We start from the raw sequence: 26,530 nt of genomic DNA on the forward strand, positions 1-26,530 counted from the left end.
ATGAATTATGCCTTTTGAATTGTAAAAATCTTTCAAAAGAAATTCAAGACCATTATCTGTTCGAATTACTTTAATACTGGCATGAAATTGAGTCTCAACATAGGAAACAAAGTTGTGTATATGTGATCGAGTAGCAGCTTTATTTTTCATTGGCATTGCCCAAGTGAATCGAGAATGATCATCTACAATTGTCAAAAAATATTTGTGATCATGAATTGAGGTAACAGCATGAGGACCCCATATATCCATGTGTATGATATCAAAAGATGACTTAGAAACAGAAGTATTTAAAGGAAAAGACAAACGTTTCTGTTTGGAGTAATGACAAATGTCACAAACATCAGTTTGGAAATTACAAGAAATGAAAGGAAAAATCTTTGACATGCTATGTAATGTTGAAGAAGAACAATGTCCAAAGCGTCTATGCCAGATAGTTGAATCAGTTGCTGTGTTATTGCAGCTTTTATTCTGGTTTTCTTTAACAGAATTGTCATTTGGTAGTGTAAGTATGAACAAGTTGTTACATTGGCTAGCAATGCCAATCATCCTCCCAGTTGTATTCTGTATAATGGAACATGTTAGTGATCTGAAAATGACATGGCAGTTTGAATCATGAAGCAATTTGGTAATGGAAACAAGGTTAACAAAGAACTTTGGAACATACAAGACATTTGATAACACAAGTAAGGATGATAAGTATATGCTACCAGAATATGTGGCAAAGACTTGATCACCATTAGGTAGGCTAATTGGGATAGGATTGATTTGTTGGGGCAAGAAAGCAACTCAAAACAGTGGGTTATGTGATCAATAGCTCATGTATCAAGGATCCATTGGAATTTATTTTTACCTGTGTTTGAAGATACTGCATTGGTTTGGACAACATGAGCAGAATGATTTCCATCTTCTTGTGGCAATTGAAGAAAACCTAGCAGACTGAGATATTGGTCTTTGGTAAAATGAAAAGATTCATTGGATTGCTTTCTGTCTTCATCCAAGTTTCCACGATTTTCAAAGAAATCATCAGAATCACAGACAGCCAAATTTGCTCTTCTGTTTATTCTATCTTTATAGCCTGGAGGGTAACCATGTTTTTCAAAACAGGTTTCAATTGTGTGGTTTGTCCTTCCACAATGGGTACACACCTTTCTCGGCACTGATCTTCCTCTCCCATAGCTTGGGTAACCTCTTCCTCTATACGAGTCTTGACCACGAGTGGGTGGTCGCTCATTTCTATTCAAGAATCCTTGACCATGAGCTTGTGCTTGTTCATTTGTGTTCAAGAAGACTTTGACATCTTCTTTTGCTTCAACATTAATCTGTCTTTCCTGTTGAACAATTAGAGAAAAAACTCTATTTATATTTGGAAAAGGATCCATTAACATCACCTGAGATCGAACACCAGCAAACTGATCATTAAGACCACGTAGAAAACGAATGATGTGATCCTTTTCTCTCTTGTTTCTTGCATGCGTCTGCATCATCAAGCCACATGCACAATTGGGAATGCACTTGCACTTTGGTAACGGTTGTAGTGTATCCAACTCGTCCCAAAATGTCTTGAGCTTGGTAAAAAATTGAGTAACTGTATCAGCTCCTTGATTCAGTTTATACATATCTTCTTGAATGTCTGCAATTCGAAATGCATCAGATTGGGAAAAACGTTCAGCAAGATCTTTCCACACATCTGACGCAACCTCCATCCATACAATCGAATGGATTATTGACTCTGCAATAGAACGATGCAACCAAGATAGCACCATGGTATTACATCTGTCCCATGCCAAGAACAGAGGATCAGATTCCTCTAATGGGGATGAAAAGGTTCCGTCTACAAAACCCAACTTGTTCTTCGACTTCAAGGCCATCTTCATCGATCTTGCCCATGTATGATAGTTTCTGCCATCAAAGACTGGGGATACCAACACCAGTGATGGGTTTTCATTTGCATGCAAGAAATATGGGTTTATCTGGTTTGTTTGAAAGTCAGAAAAAGGACCAGATGATCGAGAGGAAGGTGCGGTTTGTAAGGAAGGATCCATTTACAATAACAGAGATTTCTTGTGCGGAAGCTAGTGGTTACCAGAGCCCGAAATGTGCTCTGATACCATATTAAAGTTGAAGAAGAAAGAAAGGAGAAAGAAGAAGCAAGAGGAAGGAAGGAAATATGCAAACTGAATAGTATTTTCATTGAAGGTAAAACGTGTCAAGTATCAGCTTATATACATCAACTAGTAGCTGATACGTGTAAAGAAAGTAACTGCAAGAAAGAAATAACAGAATGAACCAACTAACAACTAACACCAAGTCTTAAAACTAAAAGGGTCGTGGCTGCTTCCATTTCACTGGTAATAGTTTCCTTTTTTTCCTGTGGGTGGAAAATCTTTGACCAAAAACAGTGACGAAAGTACCTTGCAAAACATTCATGTACGATGCCTTTTTGCTTCATTCAGGTACGATGCCTTTCTTCTTCTTCTATGCCTTTCTTTTCTTTTCTTTTTTCTTTTTTGTACGGAGGATATATGTTAGTATAACTGATTTGTAATGCAAGTAATGAACTATAAATTTTGATTATTATTTTGGTCTAAGTATGGGTATCAATTGTTGGGTATGGCTCATACTTCGCATGCTGATGAAGGCCCTAATTATTGGGGTCAACAGAAAGACAATTTGGGTACTATTGTGGGCCTCTGTTTTATTGTAATTTTCATACTTGTAAACCGAGTGACTTGTTAGGATAAATCATCGTGTCAATCTCTCTACTCTTATCTTTTTTTCTGTTTTCTCGATTTCGTATGATTGTCGATTTCCAACATTCTGTTAGGCGGGTCCAGGGGAAGCCCGTGACGGGGGCACCACCAATGAGATAAGGCTACACCAACCGTAGCAAGTGGATCCGACACCATGTCTCAACCCAAAACCTTAAGGCATTGGGTTCATGGATCCCTTCCACTTATATACTATTCACTTGGCCCATTACCAACCAATGTGGGACTCATCACACTTGAATATCCCAACAAGCTCCCTCTCAAGTGTGAAATCCAACATTGATATGCTCCCCCTCAACCGAGTACTCCTGGCCCAAGTACTCAACCCGCCTCCTAGCCAATCATCAGGCTAGCTCGAGCACAACCCGGCTCTGATACCACTGTCAGGCAGGTCCAGGGGGAAGCCTGTGGCGGGGGGCCACCACCAATGAGCTAAGGCTACACCAACCGTAGCAAATGGATCCGACACCATGTTTCAACCCAAAACCTTATGGCATTGGGTTCATGGGTCCCTTCCACTTATATACTCTTCATTTGGCCCATTACCAACCAATGTGGAACTCATCACACTTAAATATCTCAACATCAATATGCTAGCCGTGAAGCTTATTTTACATGTTAACCTCCAAAAATGCTTTTTTTTAAATGGTAATTATATTTACACACAAAATCCTATCATATTAACAGGTATTAAAAAGTTGGTATAAGTATTAGTATTAAGTTGTAATTCTCGTTGGAAGCAGGTAATTCTCATTGTAATTATCTTTTTTACGTTTGCAAAACAACATCCTAAGAAAAATACCAATTTCAATAATATTCAAATTCATGGATATTTTCGTAATTTCAGTAAATATTCCTATCATTTTTTTACAATCAATCAAACATGCCTTAGTAAAATCAACTCAAGTTTTTCTGCAAAATTTTGACCTACCAAACACTTTTTCGTTACTTACCCGATAACAAAAATTTCTCATCATTTTCTCATGCAATTTTTCTTCCCGATCAAAAAAATTTCTCTCGTATCAAACGCCTATTAGAGACAAAGTTTGCTCTAGTGCTAGCTTTGGGGCTTAGATACTAAGTGTTGGGCGTCTATGGTCTGAACGCTAGGAAATTCAAAAGCAATTACTTTTTCACACGTTGGGCGCCAAGGCCCCCTGAATACATGGCGCTTAGGCCCTCATATTGTCGAGATAGTCAGAGATGGCAAAATGGGCTCAGCTCGGCGGGCCAACCAGCCCCACCTGCTAAACGGGTTAGGGCGGGCTGAGTTTTTCAACTCATCTGAAAAGCGGAGAGGACTCATTTTTTGACGGGTTGATGACGGGCCGAGGCGGGTCAGTGTAAAATAGGCTCGGGCTGGCGGGCCAACCCGTCAAACAAGACGGGGCGGGCTGAGTTTTTCAGCCCACTTTCAAAAGCGGGGCAAGGCGGGGCGGACTGACTCGTTTTTTGGTGGGTTGATGGCGGGGTGGGGTGGGGCGATGCCATCCCTAGAGACAGGTGCTATTTTAGATTGGAGCCCTTGGGTGTTGCTGCACATCCCTTCGCAACACTTTTCGATACTCCAACACACATCGTAGAAACTCAAAAAATAGTTTAAAGGTCGCGTTGTGTTTTTAGTTCTAACTATTAGATTACGATTATTATTTTATTGAGTTTAATATAAATATTTAGGATATCTTATGTTTCTTTGCAAAATTGATGGGTATTATAAGTTTAACTTTATTTTTTGGTTAAATTATTGAATATTAAATGTAACATACACTTGATAAATTAAAATTATTATTTAATATCAAAACGTGTCTTAACATGCCGAAATCTAACATTTTTTAGAATTAACGTGTCAGAATATCCTATCATATCATGTCACGTGTCCCGTGTCGGTATCGGTGCTATATAAATACTCATCTCATGAATGTTAACTTGGTCCAAATTAAAAGTTAAGAGAGAAATCTACTACTTCTACAAAGTGTTTAAGATCGAAATTCATCATCTTCAATGTGCTAATTTTCTTGGAAAGATGAATTTTGCACAAATCTTGCAGATTTCACCCACAAAACATCACAAATTAACATAATAAGCCAAATGACATATGTTGCCAAAATAGTGAAGCTTAATCCCCGTAAATGCTCTGTATCTCATTTTTAATTCTCCTATTCCTTTCAGATACCCAGGCCCATTAGCGCTGCACCTATGGGTCCTAGTAAGCATAACACCCCCAATACTAACATAGGAATGTTAGTGACGTAATCTAAATTTTCTATAGACGTTTAGTGTGATATATAAAATTTGATAATATAAATTTATATTATATGTTATGATATTTTTAGTTGTTTGGTATGATCATTGTATAAGATAAGTTTATACAGCAGAATCCTTAAATAGTAAATACATCATAACGAAGTATAACTTGGGATTATGTCTGATAAAAAGTTGATGTATTAATATCGTTGATCAGTGCAATTCTTCAGAATTAATATATTAAATAAAGATTAATTTTTCAATATATTAATTTTTAAAATATTGGAGATTTTTATTTTTATAAAAATTAATATAATTTTTGGACACACTAATCAATAGATTTTTATAAACATTAATATTATATGATACATTAGGAATAATTATATAAATTCTTTATTAAAGGATAATTTTATCAAAAATATATTTTTATTCTATCTAGTATTATACAGAGCATTACTAAACACTGAATGATATTATTATGTACAATACATTATCTTATACAATAGCATGCCAAATATTAAAAAATATTAAAATTTAATCAAGTCTTACACAAGCAGTCCTTATCATATTGTGCACCAAACATGCTCTTAATATTTGAACTACTACGTGTGTATTAGAGGTGTTCATCAACCGATTCAAACCATGGTGACTAAATCGAAAAATCGAAAACTGAATTAATCGATAATTGAAAAATCGAAAAACGAAAAAAAAATTGAAAAATTTAATTGGATTGGATCGATTTTTGAATTAGTTGGTGAAAACCGATCCAATGATTTCTCAACCTTATCATCTACCTAATTGAGCCTTCCCCCAATCATAGCACCAAAATCATATAGCAAAATTCTAAATCCAAGACCCGTTAACCCATCATATTGGAGAAAGTGGGTTGTGTTTGATCTATGTTATACTTTTTTTTTGGTAAAATACATAATATATTTTTATTGCATGGGTTATTGTTGTACAACAGTTCCTCTATATGATAAAAATTTAGGTTACTTCATATATCAAGCAACCATATTATAAATTTTTTATTAGAGGTAAAAGATAGTAATTCAACTTTTTGTTGTATAATGCTTCTAGATTGCACAATAATCATCATACAAACTTTACAAAATTGATACACACAATAGATATGTTATTTGCACAATAATCATCATACAAATCTTAGGCTTTTGAAAAACCAAAAATCGATCCAATCCAAACTGAATAAAATTGGATTGGATTAGATCGAATTTGAAAAAAAATCCAAACCGAACGGATAATTACATGATTAAACTAAAAGGATTGGATCAAATAATTTTTGCTTCTAAAACCGATCTAATCCAAACTGCGAACACCCTTAGTGTGTATTGTAATGAAATCAAGATCATAATTCTTACATTAAATTATCATACTCATGGATACTAGTTAAATACTTATAAATTAAATTAGGGTTTTATAGAAACCTTATAATATTTCTAACAGATTTTCGTTTACAACCTATTATAATCCATCAATCACATCTTAATTATTAATTTCCGTTAATCTAATAGTTATAATTTATTGAGTTATATTTATTAATTAATTATTAATTTTTAATAAATTATAACCGTCAAATTGACAAAAACTAATAACTAAGATGTGGATATAAGAGATTGTAAACAAAAATAAATTTTAAGTATATCCTTTCTCTACAAATAAATAATATATCTAAAAATTATATACATAAGTATCTCAGGCGAAGAAAAATAATGTTTCAAATACACAACTCCATAAATGAAATACTAATTAAATAATATAGATATTCTGAATATTACCTTCATCTCAAATTTAAATCAGCAAATTCTTTGTCTGGGTTTTTGGTATCTAAAAGACTAAAACAAAATAACATTTAAATGAGATGATGAATTTAGTAAATTTAATTTTTTTAAAAAGTTTTTCGTAAAGTTTAACTTTTCCAAATTCCAACAATAACTAAGTATGAAAAATACTTTCATATTTTAAAATTAAACAAAATAAATAAATTAAACAATAACTAAGTATGAAAAATTTTGTAATAATAAAAATTAACATGCTTACTAAAATAAATTACCACAACTTACTTCTTTTAAATAATAATTATGTCATAAAACCTAAATATGTTGTCTCATTAAACATCTTTCTTCCGAAACCTTTCTTAACATGAATTTATTATGGAAAAAGATGAATTTTCCGTGCCATAGCTCTATAACTTATAAAAACGCCCCTTACTTCATCATTTCCATGGAACCAAATTCCCTCATCTATCCACCAAAAAATAATAATAATAATTCCGTCATCTTATCTTTTTCTACAGAAACAAATTCCTTAATCCTATATATATTTTCATACAAATAAACCTTCGTATAGTATTTCAAAAAAACACCTTCAATTTGGTTAGTAAAGAATTGGCTAGTGGCAAACCTGCAAGCTCATTGGCTAGAATTTGGTGTACGCACCAATTTTGAATGCAATCACAGAAACACATTTACTTAACATGATGAATCGGATTTATTTTTTTCACATTAGATTAGGAGTAGAATTGCCTCCAGTAATGGGGTCATTTATTTTTTAACTGACTAGAAAATCATTGAACTAAGCAAAAGCCATGAAAATATACGACATTAGTTGAAGTACGACTACTAAGGGGCCATTTTATGCCCATACCGGGTCAGACTCAATAGAAGAAAACTATGCAATTATGTGTGCTACGCACCCCTACTCACATCCCTTCTGGTATGAAAACACATTGTGGAAACGTATAACTTAAAAGGATACAATCATCACCGCAAAACGTATTGTTAACTGGGCATTCATGTCTATGTGCTCTTCAACAAAGGTGTTGCCATAAGAGGAGCATAGCCAGAGAGATCACTCGTGCTTCTTAAAGAATTTCTGGAAGGAAAGACACTTCCAAGTATTATCTAAAATGTGTAGTGTTATAAAACGGGTGCTGCTGTTTACCACAATTAATATAAGCCCTTCTGAACTCCTCATAGACAACAATAAAGTTTCAACAATTGTTGCAGAAAAATAGCATTCTTGATTGTTAGCCAAGGGAATAAAAAGAAACAAAGAAGTTTTTCACTCCATAATAAAATGTAGATAGTAGACATCATATATAATAATCAGAACACCTAGCATGAGACTCAAATCCGCCAAGATTTTGACATCAATCATGCAGTGTCCCCAGTATATCGTCGTCTCTGAAAAGATGATACCTACACAAAAATCATTTTGATCTAATTAGCTATGACTTGAGAAACAGCAGGTATTCCAGCTAAAATGAACAGCCAATAGATTGATCTACCCCATAATCACATAGCCAACTATATACTTTTTCGTGTGTACACTCTGTCAAAAGGAAGGATTACAAAAGAAATAGGAGGAAATTATTTGGTGGCCAATGGGGGATGCTGACAAAACATTCAATTCAGTACTGCCTCCTATATAATATTGTGTTTTCTTCAAAAAAAAATTAGAATACGATATCAAGCAAAACAGCATCATTTGAAGACTAATTTTCAATATCTGTCGGATTCAAATCATACATTTCATAATTATCCCCACATGTGAACCTTCAAATTAAGGTAATCGCTCAACATTATGTAAGTGAGAATCAGGTAATACAATACAACAAAATTTATTAAATGAAATGGCAAGTTCATGATAGAAAGGCTTTCCTTCATTAGGACTAAGAAACTAGAAATAAACTTAAATAAATAGATAGTTTGCCCCCCAGCTTCAGACTTGAAGCTCTGTATTTAGGCACAGACAAAAGAAACATCAAATGAAAATGAATAACATAAATTTAAATTAAAAAAAAAAAAACCATAATATATGAACCATCAAACAAAAGCAAGACTAACATGCAATATCAAGCTTGACATATTCTTTTTAAATAAGTACAAGCTTTTTTTTAACGATTCACGGAGCAGTCTTCAATAGCATTTAGATATGAAGGGATCAACTTCATAACAAGAAAATAAATCTTCTAGGCATCATTTAGGCAAAATATAGGTCCTCCAGAAAAATTCTAGTCTAATTAAATTTTTTATAACCAGCATATTAAATTTTACGACCATTAATACAAGGGCATAAATTATGACTTTTCAGGCAACAGTAGGGGTTTTTGACATACAAAATGCACTTCAATTAAGTTTTAAAAAACAAAAAAGAAAACGTGTATCACATCAGACATGTGCAGAGACATTTAGAATGATCAAGTTCAAGGATTGTGTGCGGGTGAAAAAAAGCAACTAATAAACGAAAGATTTCATAAAAAAGCATATACATACTCTTTGTTTTCAAGCTTCACCTCTGTTCCCCCGTATTCAGGCAAAAGAACAGTGTCACCTTCCTTTACGGCCACAGGAATCACCTTCCCATCCTTACTGTGAAGGCCAGGGCCAACGGCAACAACTTTTCCAGAATTCAGCTAAAGCAAAACATGTAAATAATTACAAGCTCGGCCAATGCACATCAACAAAGCAACAATGTAAGACGAAATGTACATTGCAGTGATAAATTATCAATTATCATCCTAAAGAAAATGAAAAACTAAACATGGAAAATGACTTTGAACCAAGAAAACTCAAATTTTAAACATTTGAAGCTAAAAACAGAAACAGGTGGAAAAGTTAGCAAACAACAATTCAAAGTTCAAACACTTAAATATAAATTACCACCCTTAATTTTGCTGGCTTACAGTGAGATACAAAATCTCCACATTCTTTTTCCCTTGCCTATCATACCAGAGTGCAATTTAAATATATATATTAGCTACTGCAAATACACTAAGACAACTACTCTACAAAGAACATTTGTTCAATATATCCCTTTACAATAAGAATTCAAGAATAATGGCACCCAATCCATGTTACAGTATGCATCAGTTAAATAACCCAGCCAAGTATGATATCACACACAGAAACTTGAACAACCTATATTACCCTAGAATACCAAGAAATGATTTTATTTAATTCTTTTACTAAAAAAAAAAAAAAAAAAAACAGTAGAAACGGCGTAAGTAAAATTTGGAAAAATGAAGGCAAGATGAAATTTTGAGATGAAAAAGCGAAGACCCAGAAGGAGGAATTGAAATGGGAATGGATTAGAAGAATAAACCTTGGTGGATTTCTCGGGTAACAAAATGCCAGCGTTGGTTTTTGATGGAGGCACGATTTTCTCCACCAAAACCCGATTGAACAGTGGAATCAAGCGCTTCGCCATTTGGAATTGGAGCACTCAACAGCGAGACGAGAGGGAAGGAAGAGTAGAAATAGAACTTCTTCTGGATAAATCTGAGGTTTCACTTCTTAGGGTTTTACAAAGGGTTTATGTTCTATTTGTTATTTTGTTTATGCAAGCCAAGGGGGTTCTGGAATCTTCGATCACTATCCTCTTTTTTGTTTTTAATTTTTACTCACTCCACTTCATGAAATCTGAATCACTTGTGTTTTTTTTTTTTTTTTTGATACATTGAATCACTTGTTTTGTTCAAACGAAAACTTCCATGCAAGAAAATTAAAGAAAACGAGTAAAAAGTTTTTTAAAAATCAGATAAAACTTAAAAAGTATAAATTAAAAAGAATATATTAAGACAAAAACATTTAACATATAATTAACTCAAACAGTTAAAATTAAAATTTTAGAAAAATAAAATTACAAGAGAATGCATTTTAATTTTTATTATTTTTTTTGGTAAATGCATTTTAATTTAATATATGAGAATCAATGTTTATTTAAAAATAAAAACATTTTCTGATATAAATTTTGGGAAAAGTATTTTTCATTTTTATAGATGTTACTTTTTTAAACTTTTTAAAAAGTACTAAATTACTTTTGTTAGTTTTTCTATTTAAATAAGGGTTCGCTTTTTCTAGGTCAATGTAGATAATTTATCTACATTGAGCCCAAAACGACGTCGTTTTGAGACAGAAATTAAGGTATTTTTGTAATTATAATTTATTTCAGGGTTATAATAGTCTTTTTCATTATAATTTTTTAATTTTTCAACCCGAAACGACGTCGTTTTGAAAGCGAATGTTATCTATATTCATTTTAGAAACATTAAAGCCTTTAAATGAACTTATTTAATCAGATTATTATTTTTCAATATGTTTCTTATTTTGAAAAGTAATCTTTTTTTTAATGAATAGAATCAAACGAGAAATTTCAAAAGTGCATATGGCATTAATCTTTATAAAAAAAATATATAATAAGTATAATATACTTTTGTTCTTTACCATATTTTAAGATTCTCGTTATTGAAATATAAAAAGTAATAAATTTAGGGGTATGTTATATTTACAAACTTTTTTGTTTACAAATTACATTATCTTCTTCCGAGAGAAGATACTGTAAGTCGTAAAAGTTTGTAAACGGATCATTTTCCATAAACTTATTATGTTTTTATCGAAGAACAACACTGTCAGAATCTATGAAACTTTATTTAACTTTTATCGCAAATTAAAATCATATATAACATATTCGCAATGAAATCACGAAGGGGAAAAGAAAAACGAATAATGGTGCTTCTCCATAAAGAAAATCTGATATATTTTTATAAGAGTAAATATCATTTTGGGTCCTTGACAAAAAACACGGTTCTTACTTTAATCTCTTACAAAAAAAATTAGTCTCGAGGTTCCTAAGAAATTCAAAGTGGACCCATTTAGCTGAAATTGCGGTCCCTCACAAATTCAAAAAAGATTCACATTAGTCCCTCAAAAAGACTAAAATGGGTCCACTTTGAATTTCTTAGGGACCTCGAGACTATTTTTTTTAAGGGACTAAAGTGTGAAACGTGTTTCTTTGTTAAGGATCCAAAAGGGTATTTACTCTTTTTATAAAGGCTAAAAGCAACAAATAATGAAATGCATCCATGCAATCCCTTTTTATTTTATTTGTTGTCAAAAGTTTCTATGACCTAATATCGAAAGAATATTGATACTAGCAAAAAAAATTAAATATTATTATTTAAATAAGAAATTATAAAAATATAATATTTTAGAACAAATTTACGGATCTATAGGAACCAGTCGAGCCAAATAAAGACATGATCAGGCGCAACTTGTGCTAAGTCGCACCCCACACAAGCACAATAGGTATTGCTCCATATAAGCTCCACTTTGCACCCTTATAAATACTCCAACTTTACTTTTTCACCTCAACCTTTTCTCTAAGGTGCTGTTTGGTTGAGGAGATCTTGTAATTTCCCAAGGCAAATCAACTTGGCAATCCACTTTGTCTTTGTTTGGTAGACAGATTTGGCAACGTTGCCCATCTATGCCATTTGCATAACATTTCCCTATTTGGTCGATGAAAGCTAGGCATTGGCATTGTTGAGAAAGAGATCTTGGACATGGTTTTTTGTTGATAGCCGTCTAAATTGCAAAATGCAAAATTAAAGCAACCGAAAATACCCTTATGATATTATCTTCGTTGTGTGGTCAGATACTGAAGCAAGAGCAAGTACCTAGACAAAAACTTCATGCAAATTGGTGGCTTAACTCCAGCAAGAGCAAGTACTGAAGCAGGTAGAGTCCATAGTCCAAAAGCATCAGTCTTGGCCTTATTAATCTTTTCCCACACATATAATATCAGACTTCCAACACACATGTCAATGGCAAAGTAAAGCCGTATGTAGAAAGGTATTGCCATGGCCATACAAGGAGAAATCACACAACTCATTATTGTGCCAAATATTTGGTTCACAAACATGGAACGTGGTGAAGCCAAGGTAAGGTAGCCAGTCTTAAAATCCTGCATCAGATCAAAGGCTGTGGAAACAATGTTCATCATCACACCATAGGCTGCAAGGCTAGCAAGAACTCCACCATGCAATGGCGGACCTAGTCGACGGCAAGTGTCTGCAAGTGCGGACACAAACTTTTCAAAAAAAAAAAATGCTAAGTTGACTCTTGATTGAATGCTTAGTTGGTTAAAGTTAAACCAATAATCTAAAAACCCTGAAGGGAAAATACTTCATTCACGCTTCAATGACAGTCATAGAGGAGAGATTTCTTCACTTGCTTCAATATATACTAACATGCAGAGCTGGAAAGCAATGGGAGCTTCAGTTTTGAGGAAGAAGAGGGAATGGTGATGGTGATGAACTAGATGTAACTCCACGATCCAAAGAAAGTACTAAGTGAAGAGGTGAGTCTACGGTTTTCGGAGTAAGAAGAGAATGAATTTTCTGATTGCATGAATGAGATGTGGTCGATCCTGGCTGTGAAAGGGATAAGGGAATGCAAAGTGTCCTTTGTGTTGGGTAGATGTCGATCATGCACCAAAGAGAGTGGGAGGAAATTGGTGGACACATGGCGATCATGCATTCAATGAAGTGGAGGGATTTAGACCCATGTATTGCAAACTCTAGGTGAGGTGGAAGCATACTTGATCACTTTGGCGCTCATGAAATAAATGAAGTAGGGTGAGAAACCTTTCAACATTCCCTATTTATAATTTAAATCGCCTTGATTTTTAGATTCCTACTTAGGTAATAGGTTACACTCTAATTTTGTTAAATTTTAAATCATAAATTCAAATTAATTTAACAAAACTAGAGTCTCATAATCATGTTCAGTTTTAATTTAGTCGAATGAAAATATAATGTTTTTAGTCTTTATATGTGACTGTTTCTAAATTTAATTAAAAAAACTTAACTATGTAAAATAAGATAATTAAAAACAGGGATATTTTCGTAATTGTCACTTATTTTCCCATCTATATTTTACCTCAAACCAAACATAGACTTTATAAATCTTATCTAATTTGCCCAGTAAATTTTTTTCCAACCAAACAATTTTTTTTACATTTTCCTACCAAACTTATTTTCCAACCATTTCTCTATCAATTACATTTTCCTAGTATTCAAAAAAAAATTCCTCAACCAAACGCCCCCTAAGGGTGTGTTTGGTTGAGGTTTTCTTTTGGGATAGATGGGGAAGTGTGGGTAGGTATTCCAAAATGCTATGTTTGGTACAAGTTTATGACAAAAAAGTCTAGGAAAGAAGTTTGCATAGGAAACTATATTTCAGTTGATTTTGTGCTCAAATTCACTGTTTAAGAATACCTCTTGAGATGTGGTATTTATGAAAAACTAGGGAAGTAGAAAACTGAGAGTGAAAATTGTGACCAAAGTGATCTTCCATTTTGTATTAGAAAACTAATTGTGAAGTTGTAGATTTATGTAAACAGGGACATTTTCGTAATTTTTACTTATTTTCCCATCTATATTTTACCTCAAATCAAGCATAGACTTTATAAAACTTACCTAATTTGCCCGGTTAAATTTTTTCCAACCAAACAACTTTTTTTACATTTTCCTATCAAACTCACTTTCCAACCATTTCTCTTTCAATTACATCTTCCTAGTATTCAAAAAATTTCTCCTCAACCAAACACCCCTTAAGATTTTCCTGAGACTTCTCTTTAGATTTCTCTTTAAGTTCTGCTTTATTTTTTTGCACAACGAAACTCCACCAGTCAATTAAGTCTTAATATCTTCTTTCATATTTTTAAATTAAAGCAATAGAAATGTTATAATATTGATCTAGGAAATTGTTAGTGACCTAGAGAATTGTTAGTGACTTATTTTATGAATAGTGACCTAAGAAATACTTTAGCGACATAGTTAGTGACTCATAACATGCTTAGTGGCTTGAAACATGGTTACATACCTAGGTTATGATTAGTGACTTAGAACATACATAACTAATTTTTTTATGCTTGGTCATTTTGCATTAAATAAATAAATAAAATTATTTCTGATTTAATAAATTTTTATTTCATGTATTAGACATGTTAATTATTTGAAATTAAATAAATTATGATAAATTATTTTTAAAATTTGTAGCATATTATTATGGCTGAGTCCTCTTCATCCGAGTCACCTCGGTATGCACCTGAGCATGAGCCTGAGCCCACCGGTCCCACCACGTATGTTCTTCCTGGACCATACAAATAGGATATACTCAGGAAGCGCAGACATCGCAGACAACGTTTCACAGATTGTGTGGAATGAGGAGACCCATAAAGTGTTGATGATTCGCCAAGGAGGTAGACCCACTGGGGACCACCACCCGACGATATTTAAGACATGGTCGCACAATACTTGACTCGTGCTGGATTTATACATGTCACCCACATGCGATATATGTCGATATGCATTTGAAACTATGATACTCTTTAAGGAAACTTTCCAAACATGTGATATATGATTGAATTTGAAATTATATGTGATTGTGATTAATTAATAGTGGGAGGATAGCTTTGGGATAATACCTCCTAAAGTGATAAACACAACATTTGGGCTTTATGCCTCCGATATTTATATGATGTGAAAAGATATTATTCGTTCTTCTCAAAGTGGTATCCCCCAGGGTTTCCCGGGATACTATTAGTAACTTTGAAAAAAGGTATGCATACTAGGAAGAGATGTTTTGATGATGGCCAAATTTGATTACATGTGACTGACAGGGTTTCTCAGGTCTACCAAGGTTCTCTTTCCACTAGTGAACTTAATAAAGATAAGCATGATTAATAATGAAATTTGATATTTTATTTTATTATGATGAATATTTGAGTTGTGATTGATGCTGAGTTGAATATGTTACTTGATTAATTTATGATTATTCTAAATATTATGCTGAGTTGAATATGTTACTTAATTAATTTATGATTAATATAAATATCATTGAGTTTATTATGTTGATTGTTTAATTATTCTAAATAAAATGTCTTTATTGATGTTTAAGTTGATTATAATTATTGATTAAATTATGACTATCATTGTTGTGTTCTGGATTGGGATTACCAGCTTTCGCTGACTTTTTGGTCTTTGTGTCTTTGTGTTGCAAAGATCCTTTGGGAGAGTAGAATTTCAGTGAAGCAGGTTGCAAAGGATGGGGCTAGCAGTGGGCAGTGAGGATAACGTATTAGACATTTCAAACTAGACTTAGAATTTAATAAATGTATGAGATATATTTAGATTTTGGATTTACATTTTAATTTTAAATATTTACATTGAATACATTTTGGTATAAGATTATGATAAAGTTAGCCTTGCACTTGTCCCTGTTACAGGTGCGGTGATAATATTTCCTCAAATTAATTTTAAATTAGCTTCTGCATTATTTATAAGATCCTAATAAATAATAAAATGTGAATTTTGGCAAATATATTATTACAAAAATATTTATAAAAATTGTTAGAAATTTGGGGGTGTCATCATCATCATCCTCATCCATAACCCAAGTAGGATTTTCCTCAAATATTTTAACAATTGGAGCAGCAGATGATGATGCATTATGTGGAGAATTGAAAGCAACTGACCTCATGGGTAAACCAACATCCTCTCTTTCGACAATATCCACATACAACTCTAAGAAATCTTTCATTGATTGGTTGAAGAATTCTCTCATTGCCATATCTAAGTCCTCATCATTCACAACTTGCATATTAATGTATTGTTCTTCGGACTATATTCTTGTTGTTACCAGAGTGATAGACTGGTTACCTTTGAGACCTAATTTTTGACGAATTTTTTGATGTTTTTTTGACAATTGTTGAGTTACGCTTGATGCATGTTGGCCTTTTTTCGCCTTCAAAAACTACACCACATCGAACTTTCACTTTCTTACCATTATAATATAGAACAACACAAACAAAATCACAATGTGAACTCATTTATGTACATATAAATAAAAAACACAAAAAGGAGTAGAATAAGCAAGTGATAATATATCTAAGAGTAGGGGTTTATGATAGAGTAGAGTTGTGAAGAGTGTGGAAAGGAGATGGGTTTAAATAGAAAACAAAAGAGCTAATCGCGTCCAAATTGGGCTTGTAACGGGCTTGGTCACGCCCCTACAGGACGTGAATAGTGCTAAGTGGCATCTAGGTAGGGCACGACTTAGCACAAGTGAAGCGTATGTGAGGCATGACCATTCACGGGATTCAACTGGTTATTATAGATCCATCAATTAGTTTCAAAATGTTATGTTTTCATAATTTCTTATTTAAATAATAATATTTAAAAAAATTTGCCTATTGATACTTAATAGGTTACGTACAATGCAGGCTAAAACCCTAAATATAAATTTACTTCCAAGCAATTTCCAATAATTTGTAGAAGCAAAAGTTATCATTTATGTAATCAAATTATATCACAAAGAGAAAGAGATCCTCCGCAAGTCTCAATAGTCTATTAGCATTTACCAAATGAATTAGAGGCACCTCTTTTTTAATTAAAAAATTAAAAGTTACTTTTAAGTTAAAGCAAAAGAGCTAATCGCATCCAAACTGGGCTTGTAACGGGCTTGGTCACGCCCCTACAAGACGTGAATAGTGCTAAGTGGCATCTAGGTAGGGCACGACTTAGCACAAGTGAAGCGTATGTGAGGCATGACCATTCACGAGATTCCTGCTGGTAATTTGGCGCTGAGTTAGTGGGGGTGGACATGTGTTTGATTCCTGCTGAATGCATTTTTGGGGAGGGGGCTGAACCTTTAGCCATCACTGATCCTCCGCACTCCGGATTAGTCTCATAGCCGGCTCAAAGAGTCGAAGCTCGTGGGGATACCGGAGGGAGCCAACTCGCCTCAAAGAGGTAATTAGGGTTGGGTAACTCCAAAAAAAAAAAAATTTAAATAAAGTTAAAAGTTGTTTGTTGATTATATAAAATTTTTAGTTTAAAAATTATTTAAAAGCTATTTATTTAAAAAAAAGTGATATAACTTAAAAAAAGCTTATCCTAAAAGCTTTTGACTTTTTTTATTATAAAAAAAACTCTTTTTATTATAAAAGCTTTTATAAAAATCTATTTGATGTAACTTTTATTTATAAAAAGAAAAAGAAGTTAAAAAAAAAAAAATGTCAAATAGACACTTAGCTGAATAGCAAAGAAAGATATATGAGATTTTAGATACATATTTTTGTTTTTGTTTTTGCTAGTGTTATTGATTCAAGAAAAAAGAAAGGAAGAAAAATTCAGGATAAATTTGCAGGGCCAGGCAAGATATCTGAGTTTCTGGGGTGGACTTTTGCCATGCCAGATGTCCAATGCTAAATCATCAACCCAATGTACTTTTGGGCTCCTCTGTTTTTTTAATTTCACCTTATCTTTTGTTATTTAAAAAAAAAATTACTACATTATTCAACGTCAACAAAAAATATTACTTTGTACTAAAAAAAAAAGATTACTACATTTTTCTATCCACAAGAAACATGACGAGTTATTCATCAATGAATGCTTGGAAGCCCATAGTTGTTTGCTGCTTTTTAGGAAGATAAAACAAAACAAAATAAAATAACGATTGAATATGCTAATAAAATGAATGGATTAATGTTTCTCATGTTATAGGAGATAAAAGTGTGTGGAGCTTATGTATGATCATGTGAAAAGAAGAGAAAAAAAAAAAATATATATATATATATATAGACTCCACATACTTTTATGTGTATAAGAGATAAAATTATGTTTTACAATATGAGAAATATTAAGGGGTTTATATCTATCATTTAACATGATCACAAAAAATTTCCTACACACATAATATTTTGTGGAACCCGCATGTTTTGAAAAAAAAAAAAACTACGGCACGCAAAACGAATCTCTATAACATAACACAATCATCTTTCCTACAACATAACTCTTATAAAACCCAAATATTAATCCCTAAAATGAAGTACATATTCCAAAATTTTACAAAAGTCAATTACATAAGAATGGGAAAGGTTTTACTTAGTATAATTTTTTTTTTTTTTTTTGTAAATTACTTAGTATAATTTTAATCTTACTACTCTTATTATCTAATTGGTTACTGTTGGATTAATTTAAATCAATTACAGTTAATTTTTTTTCATTTTTTAATCATTAATTTCATATTGAGCCAACGGTAACTAATTAGGTAGTAAAAATAATAAGATTAAAATGATGGTACATATCACTGCCTCTCGTAACAATATATGAATTGCAGTGCACATAGTATTCACATTAATTTCCTCTCAGTAAATATGTCTGCTACATAACCAACCATGGATAAATTCAACCTAATTGATAAGAGTAAACCATGTTAACAAATCTTGACAATGATTATGTTATCCAGAAAGCCAAATCAAGTGACCAAAAAGAAATTCTGAGGAAAGCGGAAAATGAAATAAATCACAGACAGGTTGGCTATAATCATGGTTTGACCACCTTAAACCTAACTAGTTTTTATTAATGTAAGTTTTTTATGATTCTCATCATACCATCTTGACCTCAATCATATTGCTTCATATGTTAATGGTTGTTGCGTTATGCGGGAACAGTAAATAGCATGTTCTAGAATGTTTACGTATATAATCTTGTTAGAAATTTCACTGTCATGAAACAAAATTAGGTGTATATTCTTAATCTAACACTATATATGTCTTAAGCTACAATTATATAGGGCTAAAAAATCATCATGGTTCTGAGCAGGTGGGGAGAGAGTATGTGTTCGAATCCTTCTAGTACCACTTTTAGGAAGAGTTTAAAACTTTAATCCTGGACCCGCTCCAAATCGGATTAGTTGCGAAGCGATGAACCGATTGGAATATTTCCAAAAAAAAAAAAATCATCATGGTTTTAAAAAATAATAATGATAAAAAAACCATCATGGACTAAAATAAAATTATAGAACTGGAGAATTGGTATTATACGAATACCAATACTACAATGCAATGCATACTACTAATATTCCTCCAGGATCTGTTACAGAAGCTACATCAATCAAACATATTTCCATTACAGCCTTGAGTTAGCAATCTTGTAATGTATGGTTGTAAATTTGTAACTATGGAATGCCAAGTTACCAAGCAATAAATTTAAACTATGTTTCAGGCACATATATTGAATTTTCAAACATGAATTTCCACCATTTAATAGTAAGATAACAAATTAATGTGGTACCTTGCTGAAGTTTCATTGTAATTTGTCAAAAGGCAGACAGGCAATATGGGCTCTTTAAGCATGATTAGTGATTAAAAAAGAACGATGTTGGCTATTTTATAGTGCATAATGAGAAGTTTCATGTAGCAGTTATGTCTCAATGATGGTAAAAGAACCAAAGGGCCAAGGCTTTGACTGAAGAGATAGGTGCAACAGAGCTAAAAAAAGCAAAAATGTAACACTAAAAAGTGAGAAATTCTAGTTGCTTGCGGAGCAAAGAATTCTTTTCCTTAATCATATCGCTTGTACTCATAACGACATTTCCCATCTTTGCTTGTTGCAATCCAAAGCAGGTGCCACTCAATAACATTTCCCAATCCCCATCTTTTAACTCATCAAACCCTCATAGCTAGCACCCAAAATAAAGTGCTGGTGGGTCTTAAAACAATCAATAAAACAAACACAAAAAGATAACAACTCTTAACTCAAAATTAAACATTAACACTGGCAAAACAGGCTGCTTAAAGATATGACATTTTTTCAATTTGAGTAAAGGAGAGTTTACATATTCAATTTTTTCTACACAAACAAAACCAGGGGTTTATGAAATACCAATGTTTATTTTGAAAAATAAAAACGAACAGCATGCAACTTCACATTTTTTTTCTTGACCCATACATTATGATTCCACTCTACTATAGAATGTAGGGAGCAGAGCATGACATTCCCCCTTTGATTTTTACACACGAAGGTTGTGTCATTATTCTAATACCTTTTTCTCGCTCCTCTTCTATCCACTCCCTACACACGAAAGCATTGATATCTCTTTGTTTTTGTGTCTCTCTTTCTCTGATCTCTTCCACCTAGGCACACGCACATAGCATAATGGGATTTTATATCAACTTCTAACGGAAGCTTGTGCAATGTGATGATGAAAGGAGAGAAAAAAACATATGGTCTCTTCTATACTTTTGGGACGGGAAAAATCACATTTTTTTATACATTACCTGCCACTACTTAAAGTTAAAATTTATTATCAAAATAGTTAAAATCTTTATCTAAATATTTACCTTTTTATCAAAATTCAATTGGCAAATATTACAAAATATAAAAAATGAGAAAGTTAGGCTTCATCTTAACTCTTGAATATATCATGCTTTTACGACCAAATTGTGCTAAATATTGTTGAATATGATCAATGATATGGTAATTGTTAGTAAATTGCAAAAGACTTTGGAGTTTTCTTGTTTATAAAAATTGAATTGGTCACACGTTAAAAATGCTAAGATAGAGCAAGGCAGTGGCGAAGCCAGCCCAAAAATTTAGATGGTGTCAAAAAATTTAACATATTAAATTATTAAAATATTTATCATAATTACATAAATTTATCAAGAGAAAAATTGTAATATGAATTCTAACATAGTTATCTAAATTATGTACTAAATAATATCACATAACATTGAAAATTCAAATGAATAATTATCATTGATTATATATCAAATCAAATATATAAAAATGCACTAACCTTTTCGGTAAGCATTTCAAACATAAAAATTTCACTTTCCTCCCACAACATAATAAGTAATAAACCAAACATTGTCCTAAGAATATGAAAACTCACAAATATTATAATTATATGTATAATAAGCATTGTCCTTCGTCTCCTCTTTCATTATCTTTATTCCTTAAATTTTCAATATCTCTCGTTAGAGAACATCGCCCTTGTTTGCAACAACCATAAGCATGAAGGAAAGTTCTCACATTTGGGAATTAGGTTTTTGACTATTCTTTGTTTTTCCAATAACCTAAACACAATAGTTTAATAGACATATTCCATAACTATAGACATGTTATTCATTTAGTTTCATGATTGTTAATTTCAAGGGTTAAGTGTGTATCCTTTTAAAGGACACAAACACTATGTCTTAGCGGTAAGACATAGTTATAACATAAAAAGCTATTTTCATGAAAAGTTATTTGTTCTCTCTACACAACAGCTGAAGTGACTAAGGAAAGAGAAAAAAAAAAATTCATATTATAACTATGTCTTACCAGTAAGATATAGTGTCAAAAATCAAAAAGGACACAAGGTTATGTCCTTTAAAAGGACAAATTCTTTTCCCTACTTTTAAGGGGTTTATTTGGTTTAGTTGAGCCTAAATTTTGAAATAGGTCAACTAATCATTTTTGTGATTAAGTTTAGAAGTCTTTTTTTTAAAAATAATAGTAATAAGAATAAATAACATAACTAATTAGAATAAAGCAAAAAAAACAAATATACAAGATAAAAAATAAAAGAAGGTGAAACACAAAACTAACATATTGTACACATTCTTTATTATTTGTTTGCATTTAGATAGTTTGTAGTTACTTTGTATTGAGCATTTGATTTTCTATTTAGGTGGTGCCAAATTATAATTTGAACCTTGATTAATTATAATTAAGTATGTAATATACATAATAAGTAAAAAAAATTAAAACAAGCAGGTGCCAAGGCACCTGCTGGCGTATGTGTGACTACGCCGCTGGAGCAAGGATTGGATTAAGAAAGTTGGGGAGATTAAAGTTCAAAGCTGCAATAAGCAAGTCCAGCAAGCACCACTAGAGAGGCATTTTTTCCAGTTTTCCTCGCTAGGATGCTCGCTCCAGCGAGAAACTCAGTGAGGATAGCTAAAAAGATAAATATTTGTGCAACTCTCGCTAAACTCTACTAGGAACTTTAGAGAATTATTTTTTTTCCAGTAATTGATCGCTAGACGCAACAAGCATCATTGCATTCTACTATTGGAGAAGGAGAAGAGTTGAGTTCTTGAACTAAGGAGTTGGAGAAAGGATCAAAGCATCACCGTGGAGATCAATCTTCAAGTTCTTTTTACGGATTTCTGTAGTTTTCTTTCATCTCTTAATTTTATTTCTTTTTCCATGTCTGGCTAAACTCTCATTTAGTTAGGCTAGAAAGAACCAATTAAATCTTGAATTTATTTATTTTTTCCTTTCAATATAATGTTCTTATTTTCATGATGTGCAATTATTCTGATTCTCATTCCAAGTTCTTTTTCGATTTGGTCAATCATAGAGGAACACTTGAATTTTGCATGACAATAGGAATCTTGGGGTAAAATTCTGACTTGAATAATTACTAGATATTGTTTGATCTAGAGTTAGACTAATAGAACCTATGATGATGTTAATTCATTGCTCTTAATGCTTGCCCTAAGCTGAATTACTAAGGAATTATGATTCTTAATAGGTCAAAGAATTGAAATAGCAAGGGATTGGATTTTGATTAATTTGTGATTAGTTGTTCAACAAAATGAGTTTGAAAGTTATTTGAGAGACAGTAGATCGATTAGGAGGAAATTGGAAAAGTCAAAACTTTAACTGCTCATTTCATTCTTGATCCTAATTTCAACTTTTAATCTAAGTCATTTCTTACTCTTAATAATTATTTTGTAGTTTGTTACATCAGTCTTATGATTTCAATCAAATTCGCAAAAACTATTCCAATTGATCTAACTTTAGTAGAGTAGTGAAAATAGTGCTTGGTAGATCAATCCTCGTGGGAGTAATATTTTTCTTATTATTTTATTACTTGTACGACCAGTACACTTACCGAGATCTGAACATTTCATTGCTTAAGAAATTGAAGCTTTTAGAAAGTCAAATGGTACTTTTCGCGTCATTTTTACGAAAAATTTGTCTTTCACATTTTTTTTTATGGGAAATCATATTATTATGTTGTACTTATATCGAATAACATGTCATTCTTTTTTTTTTCTTTTTTTAAAATTGATGGGTCTCACTTCATTTATTTTGGTAGGAGATAGAACTTTTCTCTTACTCCATGAAAAAAGTATCCTATTTTTTTATGGATCTAATATTTCTCATGTTGTAGGAGATAAACTCATACACATATATAAAAGCTTGTAGAACCCATATTTTCTCTCTCTTTTTCTTCTTTTCACATCCCGACATGAGCCTCACACATTTTTGTGTATGTAGAAATAAAATTATCTTCTACAACATAAGAAATATTAAATTTTTTTATTCACCTTGTCTTTTATTACCTCCTTTCCAGGGTGCTCCGTTCAAGAATTAAAACAATATGGTGCACGCGTAGAAATGGCGGGTAACACTACACCACAAAAATTGTGTGAGACTACCAGTTACCAAGCATCCTTTTCAATATCTATCTTCTCTTTATATATATATATATATAATATGCTTTTAGCTGCTTCAGAGATATGAAGTTTAATTGGTTACTTTTTTTTTATATTTTCGCCGAGGAGTAAAAATCATCAACTGTTTCATGACTTTCATGTACCGATCTTGTAAAGATTAAAGTGACCAAGAACATAATCATATCCAGTAAGAAAGTACTCACTACATGCATTCTGAAATTCACCTCCCACCTATTTAATTCGTGGCCCACATCAAGCTCCTGTCCTTAAGTTCTTTTTTCATTTATCAACTTTGGCATCCTCTTCCTGTTTCCCTTCTTCATTTGTTCCACTGTTAATAATACTAATCTTTTTTCTTCTGAGGCTGAGTTCCTAAACTTGTGTAATATAAGACTAAAACTTGTTATTTATATTGTTACTCTTCCCAATCACTGGTTAAATAAAATTGGCAAGGTGTATTATAAATTTATAATTCGAGTCATAATTAAATCTTATAAACCTTTATTACAAACTTTGTTTTTTGTATCATACTGTATTCGGTAATTTATTTTATGGCTAGTTGATCATATCCTACCCTCTCTGCATTATGATTTAATAGACACCAATTTATTAATTGTGCAACCGTGATCAACTTTTCTTTACGTAGGAGTGATTATGTTATTGACTAATGCATCCAATACACAGTTTATTCCTCCTTTTTTGACTTAATCATATATGTTCTCAATTATTTCAATGCTTGGAGTTACATTATAAGAATATTATGTTACATTAACTACATAAAAATCTATTACTAATTAAACTGCGATATTGTTGGTTAGTAACTCCTTGATTTATCGAGAGGTTTGAATTTAAACTTGGGCCATGCCATCTTTCAACTTTCTCTCTCCCCTAAGCTGTTGTGGACCCCCCCCCCCCCCCCCCCCCCCCCCCCCCCCCCCTCTTTTAATTACCTCAAAAAAATCTATTTTTTAATTATAAAAATAAAATAAAATAAATTTAAAGAGCTTTAAAAAAATTATGTTAAGGATAACCATGCTAAAATAAAATTGTTACGAAATTTAAGGAAAAAGTGACAATTCAAAATGATATTAATTTCAAGCTATATATCAATTAATTACTTATGCCCAATAGTACGCACCGAAAAATGTCACAATTAATAAAGGCATCGCTTACTCGCTGATGGTATAATCATGGTTAATCACTTAATCCAGTGTCAATGAAGTCAAAGAAATCAACTTTCCTACCATTGCTGACATACGTATTTCTGCTTGAATTTCTATACTGCCATTAGTTTTTATTTGAAAGCTTCGCCAAAATGTGATCAAAAACGTAACTCTGATCCTATTTTTCAAAGTGGCTGAAGCTTTTTTTAAAAAAAAAAATTGATTACGTTGAAATATGGCATGTCAAGTTCATTCCCTTAGTTTTAGGAATCTGCATTAAATTGATTGTTGCCATGACCATGAGCTTTTTCTGAAGGTACTGCAATGGACAGTGGACAGTTGAATATATTGAAGTTTTGCACACAATTCGCATAATATATCCATCACCAGTGACAGCTATTAGATTAGTTAACGATTCATTTGGTATAAAAATTTGGGAGTGGATTTAAAAAAAAAAAAAAGTGAAAGTGAATCCTCTCCTATTAAATTTTATATAACCTATTCATGTGAAAATTTTGTATATATATCTTTCTTTTCACATGTATTAAATATGTGGGATCTAATTATCATTAATAAAAAAAAAAATAGACACAAAAATTTCACATGACCAATTCAAGTAAAATTTTAAATGAGAGGATCATATTTGTCGGAAATCGACAATCGCACAACACATACAAATCGAAAAACGAAAAGAGAAAAGGAAGAGAAATTTTACATAAAAATTTAGATTACGTCCATCTTATCGTCACTCGTTACAAGTCACTCGGATTACAAGTGAATATAAATAAGATTTAAAATATCCTAACAATAGCTATCCCTAGACTCAAGTCCAAACTATTAGGAAAAAGAAAAATTATAATAAGTCAGAGACCCATAACAGTACCAGATCTCTACAGAGCCCTGGACTCCCGCCCGTTGTTGGCTCTCTGCTGACCCCGCCAACAAAAGTCCTCCTCGTCTAAATGCGAAGTATGAGCTGTACCTGATAACATTACAATAAATTTGAATTGGACTGGCAGTTCTATATTTTCTTTCTTTCTTTCTTTTTATATTTTTATAAGACATAACGTGTTTAATAAAACACATAAAATAAGCAGAAATTTATCACATTCGGATAGAAAAGAAAACTATTATATATGACAATGCGTGAGCATAAAATCAATTTTCAATCTAGATTTCGCATGGTATTGAGTAAGGTCTCATAGCACCTTTTCCTTTTTGGGCATATCTTCTTTTAGGGGGCGTGACAATAGT

The 26,530-nt window shown here is 32.2% G+C and overlaps 1 protein-coding gene across 1 annotated transcript; it reads right to left on the reverse strand.

The window, feature by feature from the left end:
• Positions 1-7,771: 7,771 nt before the first annotated feature.
• On the reverse strand, positions 7,772-10,363 carry LOC133303052 (10 kDa chaperonin, mitochondrial-like). The gene is made up of 3 exons (XM_061502896.1): positions 10,137-10,363; positions 9,308-9,447; positions 7,772-8,230 (listed from the first exon to the last, which is right to left on the reverse strand). Exons 1-3 carry the CDS (start codon positions 10,239-10,241, stop codon positions 8,182-8,184), a joined length of 294 nt encoding a protein of 97 aa, XP_061358880.1. The 5' UTR covers positions 10,242-10,363; the 3' UTR covers positions 7,772-8,181.
• Between the last annotated feature and the right edge of the window lie 16,167 nt (positions 10,364-26,530).

The sequence above is a fragment of the Gastrolobium bilobum genome, unplaced genomic scaffold, assembly GCF_033153095.1.
Source record: "Gastrolobium bilobum isolate Gb01-03AN ecotype WA unplaced genomic scaffold, APGP_CSIRO_Gbil_v1 utg3880, whole genome shotgun sequence".
NCBI lineage: Eukaryota > Viridiplantae > Streptophyta > Magnoliopsida > Fabales > Fabaceae > Gastrolobium > Gastrolobium bilobum.